We start from the raw sequence: 21,141 nt of genomic DNA, 5'->3' as shown, positions 1-21,141 counted from the left end.
TTAGAGCTAAAGTTTGTTGATAGTACTTGAGCATCTATAAACGGGTCCATCTGTAGGGTCTATTATAGAGGACTATCCAAATCCAGTGTTACCAATACAGTAGTAATGTTGTGCATGTCTTTGCTTTCACACTAGGTGGAGATGAGGAAAGCGTTCTGTGTGATTGTACCATATAACCCATCTGGTACCATTGCAACCAACAGCCAAGTATGATTTTAAATTATCTATAATGGACGTCATTATAATCAATCAAATATAAAATCTGTAGCTAAGATAACACAGCATTATATTTTTCTATTCATGTGGGCAGATTTGTAGCCCATGATATCCTGTATGAATGGTATATGATGAGACAGTTGTGAAATGAATGTGCCAGGTAATGGTTTGTGAGTCATTTTTATAAATGTAACACATTGTCTTTTTATGAACATTGAATAAATATGGGTTATTAATTTATTAGGCAAATGCAGTTTATTAGTAGCCTAATTTCACTTATTTATTGTTCCATATTAGACTGGGTCTAACGTTACTCTGTATTACATATTGCTCACTATCTACAATTGTCTTTTATTTTTGGCTCAAGCTATACTGAATAGTCTATTATTATGCTAGTTACCTATTATTATTCGGCTACTATAATTTAGCATATCGCAATGGGTCCCATACAGAGAAGAGCCGAAAATGCATAATAAATCCCGTGCGCTCTGCACGTATCTTTCATTTTTAAATTCAAATCGCAGCAGCAGACATAATTTGAGTTTCTGAGGGCGGGGAGGGAGCGACCGCACTTGCTCACAAAAATGATCGGTTGTAGACTATTAGATATCTTTCCCCACCACTCGCTACAGTATCGTAGACTGGATCTAGTCTGAAACCAATGGAATCCTGAATCATGGCTGCAAAAGAGGATCTCTTCAGCAAAATCATCCCGCGAAGCCTTCGGCCGAAAGTATCGGGCACTGTGAAATATGGATCGAATTTGGACGTCCTCTTATCCATGGGTTTCCCCAAAGCCAGGGCGTAAGTAGGCTACTGTGTACTTTATCCGAGTCACTCGTAGAGATGAACACTAGCTATTTGGGTATAGTTTTAGCATGTGTTAAAATGACAATTTGCATTGTTAAAAATAATGTTTTCTGACGCACTGTCGTATTTCACCCTTGAAGGCAAAGCGTTGATCCCCATTCTCTTTCTCACCATGCGCAATTGGCTGGCGGTTGCCTACTTTTCCTCATGACCAGAAACTCTCACGCAACCTGTACTCAGGGGTAGGGGTAGACGTATTATACAAAACTAAAACCCGGGATACTCAAGTTAGTATGATATGTTACGTTGGTAGGGTATATATCATTTTTGGATCCATTTCGTATGATGTGTTACGAATTACAATTCGTATGATGTGTTACGAATTACAATTCGTATGATGTGTTACTGAATTTTAAATGGATTAAATTTAGATGTTCTATTACTGGCCTACACAAATTGCACCATAATGTCAGTAGAAATATGCTTTTAGACATTTTTTTACAAATGAATAAAAAATGAAAAGCTGAAATGTCGAGTCAATAAGTAGTCAATCCCTTTGTTATGGCAAGCCTAAATAAGTTTAGGAGTACAAATGTACCACTTAACAAGTCACATAATAAATTGCATGGACTCACTCTGTGTGCAATAATAGTCTTGAGGATTTTTGAATGACTATCTCATCTCTGTACCCCACACATGCAATTTATATGTAAGGTCTCTCAGTCGAGCAGTGAACTTCAAACACAGGTTCATCCACAAAAGAAGGGTACCTATTGGTAGTAAAAAAATGTAGACATTGAAAATCCCTTTGAGCATGATGAAGATAATAATTACACGTTTGATTGTGTTTCAATATACCCAGTTACTACAAAGATACAGTCATCCGGAGAGGAAGGAAACCACTCAGGGATTTCATGGTGGTGACTTTAAAACAGTTACAGAGTTTAATGGCTGTGAACTGAGGATGGATCAACAACATTATACTTACTCCACAGTACTAACCTACATGAGTGAAAAGAAGGAAGCGTTTACAGAATAAAAATATTCCAAAACATGCATCCTGTTTGCAATAACGCACTAATGTTAAACTGATCAAAAATTAGGCAAAGAAATGAACTTTTTTTTTCCAAATACAAAGTGTTATGTTTGGGGAAAATCCAACACATCACTGAGTACCACTCTTCATATTTCCAAGCATGGTGGTGGATGCATCATGTTATGGGTATGCTTGTCATTGGCAATGACTAGGGAGTTTTTTAGGATAAAAATAAACGGAATAGAGCTAAGCACAGGTACAATTCTAAAGGAAAACCTGGTTCATTCTGATTTTCAACAGACAATGGGAGGAAAGTTCACGTTTCAGCAGGACAATAACCTAAAATACTAGGCCAAATACTGGAGTATACTGCCATATACTGGAGTTGCTTACCAAGATGACATTGAATGTTCATGAGTGGCCTAGTTACAGTTTTTACTTAAATCAGCTTGAGAATCTATGGCAAGACTTGAAAATGGCTGGCTGGCAATGATCAACAACCAACTTGACGGAGCTTGAAGAATTTGAAAAATAATAATGTACTATTATTGTACAATCATTTACATTTACATTTAAGTCATTTAGCAGACGGTGTGTAAAGCTCTTAGAGACTTACCCAGAAAGACACAGCTATAATCCCTGCCAAAAGGTGATTCTAACGTGTTGACTGAGGGGTGTGGAATAATTATGTAAATGAGATATTTCTATATTTAATTTTCAATAGATTTGCAAAAATTTCTAATAACATGTTTTCACTTTGTCATTATGGGGTATTGTGTGTAGATGGGTGAGGAAAAATATATTTAATCCATTTTGATTTCAGACTGCAACACAACAAAATGTGGAATAAGTCAAGGGGTATGAATACCTTTTGCAGGCACTGTATGATATGTTATGAACTCCAATTTGTTTTGGCTAACGTTAGCTAGGTGGGTAATGCTAATGTTGGCTAAGTGGTTACTGTTAGCTAGGCTAGGGGTTAGTGTTAAGGTTAGGAGTTAAGTTAAAGGGTTAAGATTGGGGTTAGGGGAAGGGTTAGCCAAAAAGTAGTAAGTACTTGCAAAATGCTGAAGTTGTCCGTGATGAGATTCAGGCTGTGTTCAAGTTATACGACCATCCACCTACCTTTTTGTTTTTACCTTAAGTAACAGCCTGGCCTCATAGAATAGATGTAACAATCTGGGCGATTTGGGCCACTCAAATTAGTATGATATGGTAGCCCTTTACAGTCTTACACGTATACTTGTTGAAATTGGAAGATTTGGGCACTAATAAACACCTAAATTGGAAGTTAGTGGCCGTACAGTAACATGCTATACATGACGTCATATCTCTGGCTCTGTGCTTCACAGCGCTGTATGGGTTTTACAAGCAGCCCATAAGTAATTTCATGTGACCATTAACTGTTGTTAAAAAAAACTAAAATCAACACTAGAATATCAAGACAAACAACCAACACCATTAAAACAAGTAACCCGAATGTTGCGTGTTCGAATCTCATCGCAGACAATTTTAGCTAATAAACAACTTTGCAACTACTTACTACTTTTTAGCTAATTTGCAACTACTTTTTAGCTACTTTGCAACTACTTAGCATGTTAACTAACCCTTCCCCTAACCTTAACCCATTAACTTAACACCTAACCCGAACCTTAACCCTAATCTTAATGCCTATCCCCTTGCTTAGCTAACATTAGCCCCCTAGCTAACTTTAGCCACAACAAATTGGAATTCATAACTTATTATACGTATTGCAAATTCGTAATATATTGTACAAATTGGAATTTGTAATATATCATACTAAATGGATCCACAATTTAATACATACTATACAAAACGTAACATATTATACTAATTTCAGTGTCTCAGTTTTGTTTTACTGTATCGCGTCTATCCCTGAGTCCAGGTTGTCTTATGTAACAATACAAAACATAACATATCATATTAATTTGAGTGCCCCAGATGTTTGTTTACTATGTAACGTCTACTATATGAAACCGGGCTGTCTCAATAGGTCATGTCATAGGCTACTGTAATCATGAATGTTGCTCTTGGTCTGGGTTGGAGTTTGGTGCACAATAGATATTAATGGTAGTTGGTGGAGACTGTATGTAAGCTGGAATTCTTATAAATGCTGATGGTATTGATGAGATGAGATATACACTTCACCTACACAGATATGATAGCCAACAGAAAACGTTTTTAAGTCTGGAAGAAACTGAAATTACGTGACCTTGAGAGAGAGAGACTGTGTGTCATATGGATCACGCTCAATTTGATGTTTTGAGCTGAATGGATTGACTGTTCTTGATGTGACCAAATTACTGCAGCACAGTATACAACTGTTATGTCAGCTGGGTCCTCACTTGGAGAGACTCACAGACTGAGACAGACCCACCATGTAAGGAAGCATTTACAGTTGTCCTCATGTCACCATTATAGAGAGTAAATACAATGTTCACTTTTCAAACTTATATCAATTGCATAATTTATATGTGATCAGGATCACAACCCACATCATTGTTCAGTAAAATATGAAATATGCAACCCAGGGATTATTATCAAAGTTATTCACAACAGCATTATTTTACATCTCACACTTTTAAGTCCCAGTCTCAAATCTGTATTACCTCCTAGACATTGAGGTCTGATGTCATAGGGAGTCTGTTATGACTTGCATGCCGAATGGCCACAGACATTACGCATGCGCACACACACATGGCAGTAGGAATGCCTTGAGGCTCCCTTTGTCAGCAGAGAGAGAAAGAAAAAGGGAGAGAGAATGCCTAGAAGCTGTGAGAGAAGCCACAAGCTCTTTTACATTAGACAGCCCGTGACTGCTCGGCCATGACAGAGCAAGTTATTAATAACCTCTTCCTCTTTCTCTCTCTATCTCCCTCACTCAAGTATTGACCCCACTACATTTCCTGGCTGACTTAAAGGGACATACACTTGGAGATTCATCATATCTGCCACCTCTGTCACTGACTAGTGTTTTGGCCCAGGGAGGGGGAGAAGGGGTTGCCTGAGAGTATGTTGGAATCACTGGACGCTGTGCATGGACTGAAATATTCAAGCAGTCGGATATTCACTTAGATGCTTAGGAGAATGACAATGCAGGAGGGGAACAAAGCTGGGTCAGCATCAACTGACATTTACTAGATATTCTATGGTGGGATGAACCACAGTAGCTACAGTGTGTGAGAGATATCACTGAGGAGTGAACGAGCAAAAGGCAACAATGTACCGAATAATATCTGGGATGATGAAGCTCAGTCACGAGGTGCTGTTTTTCAGACTTGCTTTCTACACATTGTCATTTTGCCAAACATACAACCCTTCAGCAGGGATTTGATCCCAGTCATACCTGGCGGTGCGTGCTGTGCACTCCCAAAATAAAGATAAATATAGCTGCAAACAGCCATGCCAGGGCTCACACTTTGGCCCCATAGCGCCACCACCAGGAGAAATTTGACACATTTCCCTAGGATGAACTGTACTCTTTACCACGCTTGCCAAATATCAGAACTCAACATTGAAAGATCATGCAATATGCTGCTGTTGGTTTTTGGACCAATTGTAATGATGTTGACGACTTTAAACGTCTTCTTCTCCACAACTTTTAGACCGATTCGCACCAAATTTGGTATGTAGCATCTATGTACCGATATCTTTAAACACACGTTTTTCCAGGACTCTACCTCAAACAATATGTCTGCTATGAGCCAATGACCTTGCATTAATGTTTTTCCTGCCAAATGGCGCCACCATGTGGCCAATCTGAACCATACAGTACAGGTTAGCTGAACTCATATCCCTGAGCATGTGTGAAAAATGTATCACTCGAAGTCAAACAGATAAAGAGATATCAACATGTGCCCGTTATAGCGCCACTGTGTGGTTGACCTGAACGTGCTTGCATACGTTGAGTATAGACAGTGATTGGAACATCAAGTTTATCAAGTTTTGTTACAGTACAAATATCTGTGTGTGATTTATATGCATTTATGTGCCAGACCACGCCCACATTAATATATATTGGTCAGTAGCGGCCATGTTGTTTGAGATGCTAGCCTGGAAAATATTGGGTTGAGAGACCTTGGTCCATACATACTATATATCATGTTTTACGCAAATCGGTCATTCGCTGCCAGAGGAGTAGTGTTTTAACAAAGAATTATAAATGGCAGAAAATCCATCATTGCGGACCTTATGGATTCTTGAGGCTCATTTGTTCCTTGTGAGGAGAGGAACCTATGTACCGACTAGGGTTGCAAAGGATCGGAAACTTTCTCGTAAAGCCCTGGAATATGGGGAATTTGGCTTAAATTCATAAATGTTTTTTGCTTATAACAGTGAACCTTTTTTGTGGGATACACATAAGGCAATTCTAGGTCTTGTGGCATATTTTGGTTAAACTATACCCAATTCAATGGAATTGCAACCCTCTGCATGCACAGTGCATTCTTCCATCACATGTACAGCTGATTCTCAAGATCTTGCATACTAATGAGATGCTATTGAGCCCACACTACTACACTGTATGAGCTAAGGACTACATGCTTTCTGGTAAGTTTTGATTACAATACTGGGTGGGGTGAATATATTTTATATGACATACATTATTTTTTGTTAATTAGTAAATAATAGCCTACAGCAAAGTGTGTTTAAATAATTTCTAACTTGTTACCATGTTTTGCTACCATGTGGGTTTTCGCTTGCTTGAGACTGCTAACCGAGGATTGTCAATTCACCTGTTTCCATACAAGTGTCATTTAAAAAACGTATCTTACAAAGGAGTTGTTTAACTTAACTGCTTAACTATTTATCTGTACATGGAATTTTTTTAATTAAAAAAAAACTTTTTTTCTAATCTTTACAGGAAAATGCCACGGGCACTATCTGATGTGTGGAGACATTTCACTGCAGCTAATGTAGAAGAGAAAGCGGTGTAAATGTGTAAATACTGTGCCAAATCATATGTGAAGAATGCAACAAAGATGCAGAATCATCTGGCCAAGTGCATAAAATTCCCCCAGCGCTCACGACAAGCAACCTCTGACAAAAGTCCCTCTACTTCTATTCAAGGTGGAAATGATGAATCAGATGACTTATTGATAGTAACAGCTCATGGTCCTCCTGGAATCAGATGTTTTTTTGACTCAATGGAGGAACGTAGTCAGAGAAATGCTGATGAATGTCTTGCTTGAGCTGTGTATGCAACTGGTTCACCTCTGATGCTCACAGGTAATGTGAGTCCTTCCCTCACGTCACATCTTTTGGCTGTGCTGCTCATGCATTGAATCTGCTCTTCAAGCACATCATGGCCTGAAAACAATGGATACAGTATACAAAGGAGCCAAGGAAATGGTTAGGTATGTGAAGGGTCATCAAGTTATAGTAGCAACCTACCTCACCAAGCAAAGTGAGAAAAATAAGAGCACTACATTGAAGCTGCCCAGCAACACCCGTTGGGGTGGTGTTGTCATCATGTTTGACAGTCTCCTGGAGGGGAAGGAGTCTCCAAGAAATGGCCATATCATAGTCTGCCGATATGGACAGCCCCATCAAGAGGATCCTCCTGGATGATGTATTTTGGAAGAGAGTGGTAAGCAGCCTGAAACTCCTGAAACCTATAGCAGTAGCCATTGCACGGATTGAGGGAGACAATTACATCTTGTCTGATGTTCAGACTCTGCTTGTAGATGTAAGAGAATAAATCCATACTGCCCTGCCCACTTCACTGTTGCTCCAAGCAGAGGAAACTGCAGTTGTGAAATAGGTAAAAAAAAAAGCATGAAGACTTCTGCCTGAAGCCCTACATGCTGTAGCGTACATATTGGACCCCAAGTATGCTGGCAAGAACATCCTGTCTGGTGCAGAGATCCACAAGGCTTATAGTGTCATCACTACTGTGTCTCGCCACCTTGGCCAGGATGAGGGCAAGGCTCTTGGCAGTCTGGCAAAGTACATGCAATAGGGCAGTCATGTCAACATCTCATCAGCTACCTGGTGGAATGAACTTTGTGGATCTGAAGCTCTTTCTCCGGTTGCCTCTTCATCATCATCCAAATCCCACCCACATCAGCCGCCTCAGAGCGCAACTGGTCCTTGTTTGGGAACACACACACCAAAGCACGCAACAGGCTGATCAATTCAAGGGTTGAAAAAAAATGGTGGCCATCCAATTTTGAGGCTTTTTGAGCCTGACAACGAGACATCCTCAACAAGTTTGGAAAGTAACTGAAGATGAGGCCTCAGAGTCTGATGTTCAAGAGGTGGACATTGAGGAGGTCCAGGGAGAAGACATGTAAGCCTGAGAGGAGGACAACCAAAGCTTTAGTTTCTGGACTATAATTTTACAGATGTATGTTGAAAACATTTTTGGGAGATGTGACGGATCATTGGGGATCATTCAATATTCCCTTTCTTTTGTTGTTCAGTGAAATAATCACATGTAAATAGTAAACTCATTTAATTACAGTTCAATTCATAACTAAATTGTTTTTAAAATTTCTATTGGAAGGATTTAATCATTGGCAATTATGTCTACTTTTGATAAGGTAATATGTTTATGTTTCTGTCTCCATATGATATGGTAAATATATCCAATGCAAAAAACATCTACATTTAAATGGTATTAATATATCCCCGTTAATTCCCACGGAAAGTTTCCACCTCTGAATATTCCCCAAAATGTGCAACCCTAGTACCAACCTTTCAAATTTTGCAGTTTCAATTGCTTGTTATAGTGCCACCATCTGGCCAATTGGCATGACATTGCATTAGGGAGTGTGGGCCATGGGCCTTTACCATCATGCCAAGTTGCACCCTCCTAAACCTTACCATCTCACGGGAATTAGCATTTTTACCAAATAAGTAACATTTTATTTCTCACATGCTCCGAATACAACAGGTGTAGACTTTACTGTGAAATGCTTACTTACGAGCCCTTAACCAACAATACAGTTCAAGAAATAGAGTTATATTTACTAAATAAAATAAAGTAATTTTCAAAAGTAAAAAACAACAATAACGAGGCTATATACAGTACGAGGCTATGTACCAGTACCAAGTCGATGTGCGGGGGTAAAAGCTCCAGGATCCAGTTGCAGAGGGAGGTGTTTAGTCCCAGGGTTCTTAGCTTTAGTGATGAGCTTTGTGGGCACTATGGTGTTGAATGCTGAGCTGTAGTCAATGAACAGCATTCTCACTTATGTGTTCCTGTTGTTCATTTGTGAAAGGGCAGTGTGTAGTGCAATAGAGATTGCATCATCTGTGGATCTGTTGTGGCGGTATGCGAATTGAAGTGGGTCTAGGGTTTCCGGGATGATGGTTTTGATGTGAGCCATGACCAGATTTTCAAATCTGATTGATTCTTGGTCTAACCGAATCAAGGGAATCGATTCCCTCCGGTCTCCGACCGGATGTTTTGGTCGAGCTCTCTCCAAGACATTTTTTCGAAACAGACACCTATAGAATTGACATCGCCTCCTGATGAATTTTATCGCTTATTAACGTGTACTAATACCTAAAGTTGCATTACAAAAGTATTTCGAGGTGTTTTGTGAAAGTTTATCGTCGACTTTTTGAATTTAAAAAAAATGACGTTACGTTATGAAACGCTATTTTTTTCCGTTTATCACGCAGTCTTCATAGATCGATATCTAGGCTATATATGGACCGATTTAATCGAAAAAAAAGACCCAATAGTGATTATGGGACATCTAGGAGTGCCAACAAAGAAGATGGTCAAAGGTAATGAATGATTTATATTTTATTTGTGCGGTTTGTGTAGCGACGACTATGCTAATTATTTTGTTTACGTCCCCTGTGGGTCTTTTGGGGAGTTACATGCTATCAGATAATAGCTTCTCATGCTTTCGCCGAAAAGCATTTTAAAAATCTGACTTGTTGCCTGGATTCACAACGAGTGTAGCTTTAATTCAATACCCTGCATGTGTATTTTAATGAACATTTGAGTTTTAACTAATACTATTAGCATTTAGCGTAGCGCATTTGCATTTCCAGAGCTCTAGATGGGACGCCTGCGTGCCAGGTAGGACCAAGAGGTTAACTGACTTGCCTAGTTAAAGAAAGATAAAATAAATGTTTAAAAAACTGCCACTCGTGGGGCAGACATTAGTTTTTAAATGTCCCGTTGGTAGGATAGTCTCGAACAGAGATCATCCAGTTTATTTTCCAGTGATTGCACGTTGGCCAATAGAACAGATGGTAGAGGTGGATTACACACTCGCTGACAAATTGTCTGTCACAAGGCATGCTGATCTCTGCCCCCTATATTTCCATATTTTCTTCACGCGAATGACAGGGATTTGGGCCTCGGAGAAGCAGTATATCCTTCGCGTTGGACTCATTAAAGAAAAAATCTTCGTCCAGTTCGAGGGGAACCGGAATAATGAACGCCTACAAACATAATAGTGTTTCAGCCAGCTTCGCTGTTTGAACCACTGATGAATGTACATTTTTTTAGGGCGCCCCAAGGGCCAATGATTTGACCCTGCACGTGATGCTTCTCGGTTGGTTGTGCCATGCACTCAGTATACTGGTGTAGTTGTGTCTAATGTACAACTCTGCCCTGAGGGGATAAAACCCTCTCTCATTTCACTTCATTGTCTGTTTGGCATCAGTTCCTTTTTATTTGGTTGATGGTAAATAATGCACTAAACATACAACACAAGAATAGAGGCTATGAAACCCTGAATAGAGGATATGAGGTGCTCTATTCTTGTGTTGTATGTTTAGTGCCTAATTGTTTCAAGACAAGACAATCAATTAAAATGGTTAAGGCATTTAGCAAAGAAAATGTTTATGGCACTTGCTTAATCTCCAACAATGACCAGATACCCTGTTTGCTACCACTGTCTGACATCATTCTCACAGTCTACAAACAAATGACTCTTTTGGTTTGCATTTACACCAAGGGTTCAAAACAATACGCCTCAGAGATGATTTTGTGAAAGGCTTCCCTTGAGGTTTGTCGTTTCTCCCTCAGTATTTGCCATGACTGACTAAAACAGTTTTCATTAATTGGAACACATTGGTACTGTTTTGATTTGATTCATTAGCCTCCTCATTAGCCGACGCAAATGGCGACAGTTAGTCTGGCATTGGACAGTGTTCTTCCCATCTGAATTCCTCTGTTCTTGATCTGCTATTTCATAATCATGCTCTGAGTTTCCAATAGTCTCTGGGGACTTTGTTTATACTGCGTTCCATGGCTTGGTCTGATGCAGGCTTTCAGATTCTCTTCCAAGTCTTCTACTACTTGGTTTAAGCTGATGATGACCAAAAATATATTTAGGAAGACATAGCCTGTACAGTTTCTTTTTAACAATATATTTACTCGATATCTATATTCTGTATAACTGTGTACTGTATATGTTTTTATGATTATATTTACTCTAAGGAAAAGCTGGAAAAGAGTAGGTATATAATATCTCATTATTCTGCACATGACTCTTTTCCAGGGATGTTCACCACACATTTCGTGTGTAGTAGTAAATGCGGCATTCACCAATTAACTATGCTCACCGCATAATCCAAAATTGCAATGCACTGCAGCTTCTAGGGATATTTCTGGCTCATATGATTTGGTTTAGTGCAGGCAAACACTGTTTTTGACATCTCTGAAAATTGCAGCCTAGTCGCAGTTCAGGTAACACAGTATGCTACGAATGCTGTCTTAGAGCATTCCCCTTGGTTTCTGAGCAGTTTAGTTTGTCATTTTTTATCTCCACACCTCTGTAATGTTCTGAGTATTTGCCGGAGAGGTTTGTGGAAAATTGTGTAAATATGCTGGTACCTACAGTATGTGCTGTTCATGTCTTGCCTTCCTCTGTGATGATGAGTGGGACATCTCTGTTAACTGTGGCTGGAAAGTCTGAAGTGTTGGAGCATGAGTGGACGACACAGGGGCTGACACAGTGGAACCTATATTTGAAAGGGAATTGCTCTAGCTGCCTCCCCCTTCTTAAGCAGCAACATTGGATGTAGAATAGTGCTTTTATTATGCATGATTGTTCTTTTGGTGTTTTTGTTCAGCTCATTTTCTCTGTCTTTGAAATAGTTATGTAAATGAGATTCCTTGGATTGTTTTAACATATTGTTTAACATAAAAACATTGACAGGTCAGGGAATCAGCCTCAAAATCCTTCATCAGTGATTTAAAAACACCAATCGGGACAAAGCCCTTTTACTAAATTCAGTTCGGACATTTGGAACAGTTAGCAGGATAAAGTCCAGCGAACGAAGAGAGTACCCACCACATTTCTGAACAATAAAAATGCACAAATAAAAAGGTAGTAAACCCAAAATGGCTTTGTAAATAAAAAATATACTAGTGCCTGAGCCTACGAGTGACTAGAGAAGGCCAGCCAACCCCGGTATACAAAGTGCAGTGGTGCGTAAGGGTTTTGCAGTTTAAATATTACCTTTCTAAGAGCAAACGATACATTTATATGCCAACTTTGCACTAACGTTACATTAACGCTGCATCACTGCATCACTCTGTAGCTAGAGGATCAACCTAGGGTGTGTAAGTGTCATGTGTTTCATTCCAAAGTGAGGTACATCACTGTCTATAATGTCTTTAAAGTTCTGTCTGGAAACTCAGGACACCACATAATGTAATCATTGTTCTCCAATATCACGCAACAAGACCAGTTAAAGAGGCTATACAGGACCTTTGGATAGAAGTATTGTCCTGAAATGACTTCACTGGCCAGAGAGTGGCAAAGTGGCAAACGTTCCAAAGGATTTGTGTGTTTTCATGAGATAATAAATTGATTCATATTATATCATAAACTTCACAGCCAAGATTCAAGCAAACATTGAACGTAAATGATTAGCAACTCAAACTCCATAGTGTATCTTTAGTCTGTCCAGACACTCAGATACCATATCACGTTGTCATTGTTGTCTCCAATATCACACAGTATGGTCAGTTAAGAAGACTCTTCTTTAAAATCCCGTGGGTGACCAGCACAAAGAGATAAGTGTGCCAGTCTGCTCTCCTCAATGCTGCCTATTGTCTCGCCAGTCTGACGAGGCCTGGCCACAGTTGCTGACATACCCGCAGGTGCCCGCCCTGGTATATTGTGGGACTGACAGCTGTGCTCCTTCGGTCCCCTCTGCTACTAGTACCGTCTCTGCCCCTTTCTGTCCCCCCGGCCTGCGAGGCAGCTGTTGTTTGCATTAAGTCCTACAGGGTTCGCTCAGAGTGAGAATGACGGCGTTGCATCTGTTCAGTGATGCCATCAGCAACAGACCACTAGGAGCTTTGCAACAGACACATTGGAGACAAAGCACATTTACAATCCAGCCTTTCTGTACCTTCACCTCACACATGCACTAGCAGTAGCTGTGCTGATCCTGCTTGAAAATACACCATCTTGTGTGGATGCAATGTGGTCCATTGGTAACTGCTTTTTAGCTTGCCATCCTTTTTCTCTCTTTATGTATTTGTCTTTGTGTGTGTCCTCTGTGTGTGTCCTCTCTGTGTGTGTGTGTGTGTGTGTGTGTGTGTGTGTGTGTGTGTGTGTGTGTGTGTGTGTGTGTGTGTGTGTGTGTGTGTGTGTGTGTGTGTGTGTGTGTGTGTGTGTGTGTGTGTGTGTGTGTGTGTGTGTGTGTGTGTGTGTACTCTTTATGTGTGTGTGTACTCTGTGTGTGTGTACTCTGTGTGTATGCTGTGTATGTGTCTGTGTTTGTTTGTATCGTTGTGGCTGCACCATATGTGTCTGTGCTATCTTTGCCAGAACTATGACAGCCAATTCAAGAGCTAGTGTCCTTCCAGCCTCATGCTTCCAGCATACTGCGGCATCCAAACCGCTGACTGGAGTCACTATGTTTGGACATAGGGAGCTCCAAATCCCTGTCAGTTTGCTGGACATTGGGTCCAAATGATCCGAGATGAAGTTACAATTGATGCGCTTTTAATTACAATTTGAAATGATGACAGGCGTGCGTGAATGACAAAATGATTATGTCAAAATGCATTTGCCCTCATACTGTGTGCCCGTGCAATGATATGCAGATGTCCATATATGATGCAGCCTACTTTATCATTGTTATGTACACAGTACTGTAAACATGTATACACATGTGTAGCATACTGGATCCAGTTTTCACCTACTATCAATGTGGAAAAACAAAGGTGTGTACCAACCCAGAGTCAGAAACAACTCACTGGAGAAACAACAATGTGTTTTATAGCCTAAATAATGCCATTAGGATTAGTGACAGAGATTCCGCTGATTTCTAGGCACTGAACCAGAGGGGGTTTCTTGACTCTGCACTAGAGCCGTAATGACAAGGCAAGTGTGTTTGAGGCTTGGTTTGGCAAGCACAAGGTACTTACAGCTGTGGAGCATCTTTTCTTAACCAGCAGTCTCTTCATCGGATTTTTATCAAAGAGGCTAGCATTAAAATGTATAACGCATGCTGTACAGTGCATTCGGAAAGTATTCTAAAATGTATTTAAAAATGTTTTTATTCTCCTCATCAACTACACACAATACCCCATAATGACAAAGCAAAAACTTTTTTTTTTTTATGTTTGAAAATGGATTTTTTTAAAACAGGACTCTCACATTAAAGTATTCAGCCTCGAGTCTTCTTGGGTATGACGGTACAAGCATGGCATGCCTGTATTTGGGGAATTTTTCCCATTCTCTCTGCAAATTCTCTCAATCTCTGCCAGGTTGGATGGGGAGCGTCTCTGCACAGCTATTTTCAGGTCTCTCCAGAGATCTTCCATCTGTGGATAAGTAAAGACCTCCCTCACAAATCATTTCAGCATCATTGTAGCATGGTAGATAATTGCAGTCAGTGTGGTAGAGCACAGTGAGGGGAGTTTTGTCTGAACAGTAAGTCCTTCATTTACCCCTCAACTCTTCCTCTAGACGTCAATGAAATGCACAATGAGAGGAAAACACAGCAGAGAATTAGTCGTCAGTAAAAGCCTTAATGTTGTCGCTCATGGGGCTCTGAATCCAGCGAGAGTCTGCATGTGAGAGTGGGCTTACAAATATTCTACATTGACACATGTTATTAATAAGAATATGTGTGCGTGCGTGCGTACGTGCGTGTCTGCCCGCCCGCCTGCCTGCCTTCCTGCAAGCCACCGTGCAATAAGATGTGTTATTCCAATGTTCCAATGCCGTTTAAATTGTGCAGTTCAACATTTAGTTCAATTCAATTCCCCACCCCCTAACTTTCAATTCAATTCCCCACCCCCTAACTTTCAATTCAATTCCCCACCCCCTAACTTTCAATTCAAAACACATCTTCACTGCTCCTGGGAGTAGATCAACAAATTCCTCTCAAGTTATTATACTACTTCCTCGGGTGTCTGTTTGACTGTGAGAGTAGTGGCAGGCAAATACATAGAGGCTGTAACAATGTACAGGAAAACAGGAAAAAGATGATCTGTTCTATTAACGTGAGGAGGACGGAAATCTTCCACCATCACAGCACAATGCAGGAGGAAACAAAGTCTCCCAGAAGAAATATAACCTTCTGTGAGTAGAACAAAGCAGTTACGCCCCCACATTGACCTGTCCCAGATAAGATCATGAACAAGTTCAGATATTGCCATTATCATTACCGATATTACTATTTTCTTTATATTTTTATGGTTGCTGTCAGTCATCTTTGCATGCTTTACAATTTGAGATTTTGAAAGAGGAGCATAATCAGAGAGAGAGGGGGGGGGTGGGGTGCAAGCCCATGGTGTTTCACTCTGGTCATGCTCTAGTGGTCAGTGGCTTAGCTTCAGTGTGACAGGGCTTCAAGGTCTCTGACAGGTTTGTAAACAGGAACTGTCCGTATGCAGGGGCCAGAGCCATGGGACTTCCCCATAGAGTTGAGATGGGAGGGGTGAGAGTGTGTCTGTCTGGGTGGAGGTCAGCTGGTGTTGAAATGGTATGGGACATTTCTTGTGAATGGTTGATGGATGGTGCGTGTGTGTTTGTGTGTGACTGGTAGGGTGGGGGGTGATGGGGCACAACTGTTGTCAAACAAGGAGGAGGGGCCATTGAATATACAAAATGAGCTACATTTTCTAGCATACATCTTTTGAATGGGATGTCAGAGCTGAATTCGGGAGCCTTCTCATTGCTCATTGCATCCCTCACAGAGATATCCTGGTTATAATTTAAAGCACTTTTTCACAAATTTGTATGAGAGTTCCCTCGTCTGCCTGATACTGACAGGCTATAATAAATATTAACTCAACCTCCATTCTCATTTGTTTACCATTTCCAGCCATGCAGTTTTCTGTTTTATAGTGCAGTAATGATCGTGTCGCCCTTTTGAAAAGAGATACGTGACAAGAGAGAGAGAGAGCAACAAAAAAAGCTTTTGAGACAGGGATGCAGCTTCGGCCCCACCCTCTTCAACATATACAGTGCATTTGGAAAGTATTCAGACCCCATTACTTTTCCCTCATTTTGTTACATTACAGCCTTATTCTAAAATTGTTTTTTTTAATCCTCAACAAACTTTTATTTATTTTACTTGGCAAGTCAGTAAGAACAATTTCTTATTTTCATTGACTGCCTAGAACAGTGGGATAACCTTGTTCAGAGGCAGAACGACATATTTGTACCTTGTCAGTTCGGGGATTCGATACTAGCCCAACGCTCTAACCACTAGGCTACCCTGCCACCCCATAATGACAAAGAAAAAACTGGCTTTTAGAAATATTTGCTAATTTATTAAACAGAAATATCAAAAGTATTCAGACCCTTTAATCAGTACTTTGTTGAAGCACTTGTGGCAGCGATTACAGCCTCAAGTCTTCTTTGGTATGACTCTACAAGCTTGGCAAACCTGTATGTGGGGAGCTTCTCCCATTCTTCTCTGCTGATCCTCTCAAGCTCTGTCAGGTTGGATGGGGAGTGTTGCTGTACAGCTATTTTCAGGTCTCTCCAGAGATGTTCGATTGGGTTCAAGTCCATGCTCTGCCTAGGCCACTCTAGGGCATTTAGAGACTTGTCCTGAAGCAACTCCTGCTTTGTCTTGGTTTTGTGCTTTGGGTCATTGTCCTGTTGGAATGTGAATCTTCGCCCCAGTCTCAGGTCCTGAGCACTCTGGAGCATGTTTTTATTAACCTGTCTAGGACTGGGTTCCGCTACCCCTCGCCAACAGCCAATGAAATTGCAAGGCGCCAAATACAAATCAACAGAAATCTCATAAATCAAATTTCTCAAACATACAAGTATTAGGCACAATTTAAAGATAAAATTCTCGTTAATCCAGCCACAGTGTCTGATTTCAAAAATGCTTTACAGCGAAAGCTCCACAAACGATTATGTTAGGTCACCACCAACTCACAGAAAAACCCAGCCATTTTTCCAGCCAAAGAGAGGAGTCACAAAAAGCACAAATAGAGATCAAATGTATCACTAACCTTTGATGATCTTCATCAGATGACACTCATAGGACTTCATGTTATACAATACATGTATTTTTGTTTGATCAAGTTCATATTTATATCCAAAAATCGTATTTTACATTGGCATGTTATGTTCAGTAGTTCCAAAACATGCAGTGATATTGCAGCAAGCCACATGAATTCACAGAAATACTCATTATAAATGTTGATGAATATTCAAGTTTTATCATTTGAACTTTAGATACACTTCTCCTTAATGCAACCACTGTGTCAGATTTTTTAAAAACTTTACGGAAAAAGCTAAATCTGAGAACGGCGCTCAGAGCCCAAACCAGCCAAAGAAATATTCGCCATGTTGGGTAGTCAACATTAGTCATAAATAGCATTATAAATATTCACTTACCTTTGACGATCTTCATCAGAATGAACTCCCAGGAATCGCAGTTCCACAATAAATGCTTGTTTTGTTCGATGATGTCCATCATTTATGTCCATTTATGTCCAAATAGCTTCTTTTGTTAGGGCGTTTGGTAACCAAATCCAAAAGCGCGTTCTGGTCCAGTCGGACGAAAAGTTCAAAAAATTATATTACAGGTCGAAGAAACTTGTCAAACTAAGTAGAGAATCAATCTTTAGGATGTTTTTTTATCATAAATTATCAATAATGTTCCAACCTGAGAATTCCATTTTCTGTAGAAAGGCATGGAACCCCTTAGTCAAACAGCTCTCATCCGGTCCCCCTTCACAGGAGCAGCCTGAAACAACGTTCTAAAGACGGTTGACATCTAGTGGAAGCCTTAGGAAGTGCAAAATAACCCATATCCCACTGTGTATTCGATAGGGGTGAGTTCAAAAACTACAAACCTCAGACTTCCCACTTCCTGTTTGGATTTTTTCTCAGGTTGTTGCCTGCCATATGAGTTCTGTTATACACACAGACATCATTCAAATAGTTTTAGAAACTTCAGAGTGTTTTCTATCCAATACTAATAATAATATGCATATATTAGCATCTGGGACTGAGTAGGAGGCAGTTCACTCTGGGCACGCTATTCATCCAAAAGTGAAAATGCTGCCCCCTATCCCAAAGAAGTTAAGGAACTCTGTACTTTGCGCTGTTCATCTTTGCCTCGATCATGACTTGTCTCCCGACTTTCCAAGTGGGCTCTCGATTGGCGCAGTGGTCTGAGGCACTGCATCTCAGTGCTAGAGGTGGCACTACAGACCCTGGTTTGTTTCCAGGCTATATCACAGCAGGCTGTGATTGAGAGTCCCATAGGGCAGTGCACAATTGGCCCAGCATCGTCTGGATTAGGGTTTGGCTGGGGTAGGCCATCATTGTAAATAAGAATTTGTTCTTAACTGACTTGCCTAGGTAAATCAAGGTTAATTAAATAAAACATCACCACAGCATGATGTTGCCACAACTGTGCTTCACCGTAGGGATGGTGCCAAGTTTCCTCCTGATGTGATGCTTGGCATTCAGGCCAAAGAGTTCAATCTTGGTTTTATCAGACCAAAGAATCTTGTTTCTCATGGTCTGAGAGTCTTTGAGTGCCTTTTGGCAAACACCAAGCAGGCTGTCATGTGCCTTTTTACTAAGGAGTGGCTTCCTTCTGGCTACTCTACCATAAAGTCCTGATTGGTGGAGTGCTGCAGAGATGGTTCTCCTTCTCGAAGGTTGTCCCCTCTCCACAGGGTACCTCTAGAGCTCTGTCAGAGTGACCATCGGGTTCTTGTTCACCTCCGTAACCAAGGCCCTTCTCCCCCAATTGCTCAATTTGGCCGGGTGGCCAGCTCTAGGAAGAGTCTTGGTAGTTCTAAACTTCTTCCATTTAAGAATGGTGGAGGCCAAATAAAAATCAAATCAAATCAAATCAAATTTATTTATATAGCCCTTCGTACATCAGCTGATATCTCAAAGTGCTGTACAGAAACCCAGCCTAAAACCCCAAACAGCAAACAATGCAGGTGTAAAAGCACGGTGGCTAGGAAAAACTCCCTAGAAAGGCCAAAACCTAGGAAGAAACCTAGAGAGGAACCGGGCTATGTGGGGTGGCCAGTCCTCTTCTGGCTGTGCCGGGTAGAGATTATAACAGAACATGACCAAGATGTTCAAATGTTCATAAATGACCAGCATGGTCAAATAATAATAAGGCAGAACAGTTGAAACTGGAGCAGCAGCACAGTCAGGTGGACTGGGGACAGCAAGGAGCCATCATGTCAGGTAGTCCTGGGGCACGGTCCTAGGGCTCAGGTCCTCCGAGAGAGAGAAAGAAAGAGAGAATTAGAGAGAGCATATGTGGGGTGGCCAGTCCTCTTCTGGCTGTGCCGGGTGGAGATTATAACAGAACGTGGCCAAGATGTTCAAATGTTCATAAATGACCAGCATGGTTGAATAATAGTAAGGCAGAACAGTTGAAACTGGAGCAGGAGCATGGCCAGGTGGACTGGGGACAGCAAGGAGTCCTCATGTCAGGTAGTCCTGGGACATGGTCCTAGGGCCCAGGCCAGTTGAAACTGGAGCAGCAGCATGGCCAGGTGGACTGGGGACAGCAAGGAGTCATCATGTCAGGTAGTCCTGGGGCATGGTTCTAGGGCTCAGGTCCTCCGAGAGAGAGAAAGAAAGAGAGAAGGAGAGAATTAGAGAACGCACACTTAGATTTACACAGGACACCGAATAGGACAGGAGAAGTACTCCAGATAAACAAACTGACCCTAGCCCCCCGACACATAAACTACTGCAGCATAAATACTGGAGGCCGAGACAGGAGGGGTCAGGAGACACTGGCCACTGTGTTATTGGGGACCTTCAATGCTGCAGAAATGTTTTGGTACCCTTCCCCAGATCTGTCTCGACACAATCCAGTCTCGGAGCTCTATGGACAATTCTTTCGACCTCATGGCTTGGTTTTTGCTCTGACATGCGCTGTCAACTGTGGGACCTTATATAGACAGGTGTGTGCCTTTCCAAATCATGTCCAATCAATTGAATATACCACAGGTGGACTCCAATCAAGTTGTAGAAACATCTCAAGGATGATCAATGGAAACAGCATGCAGCTGAGCTCAATTTCGCGTCTTATAGCAAAGGGTCTGAAAACTTATGTAAATAAAATATTTCAGTTGAAAATAAACTGTTTTTGCTTTGTCACTATGGGGTATTGTGTGTAGATTGGTGAGGATGTAACGTAACAACATTTGGAAAAAGTCAAGGGGTCTGAATACTCTCAGAAGGCACTGTATATCAACGAATTGGCGAGATCACTCAATCAGTCTGCAGCACCCGGATAGAAGCTGAAGTCAAATGTCTACTGTTTATTGATGATCTGGTTATTCTGTCGGCAACCAAGGAGGACCTACAGCAGCACCTAGATCTTCAGCACATATTGCTAGGACCACAAATATTAATTCTGTCTAGACACTGTTGCCCTAGAGCACACAAAAAATATATATTTACCTCGTCCTAAACATCAGCACCAAGGGTAACTTTGCATGCAGAATTCTGCAAAAACATCTTCAGTGTACAACGTAAATCACCAATAATGCACGCAGCGCTGAATAATTAGCTGATCAAAATCCAGAAAAGTGACGTTAAATTCTACCACCACCTAAAAGGAAGTGATTCCCAAACCTTCTATAACAAAGCCATCACCTACAG

At 40.9% G+C, this 21,141-nt stretch overlaps 1 protein-coding gene across 2 annotated transcripts in view; it reads left to right on the top strand.

Annotated features, from left to right (window-relative positions):
- The first annotated feature begins 751 nt into the window (after window positions 1-751).
- Window positions 752-21,141, top strand: part of LOC123993962 (ubiquitin-associated and SH3 domain-containing protein B-like) — a 47,417-nt gene continuing 27,027 nt past the window's right edge. For both annotated transcript variants that reach the window (XM_046296446.1, XM_046296445.1), the window contains exon 1: window positions 752-1,020. In XM_046296446.1, coding sequence (XP_046152402.1) covers window positions 893-1,020 — 128 coding nt within the window. In that variant the 5' untranslated portion in view covers window positions 752-892. The remainder of the gene's footprint in view (window positions 1,021-21,141) is intronic.

This window comes from Oncorhynchus gorbuscha, linkage group LG13 (genome assembly GCF_021184085.1).
Source record: "Oncorhynchus gorbuscha isolate QuinsamMale2020 ecotype Even-year linkage group LG13, OgorEven_v1.0, whole genome shotgun sequence".
NCBI lineage: Eukaryota > Metazoa > Chordata > Actinopteri > Salmoniformes > Salmonidae > Oncorhynchus > Oncorhynchus gorbuscha.
The sequence above is the reverse complement of the archived record's forward strand: the minus strand, read 5'-3'. Positions and strand labels throughout refer to the sequence as shown.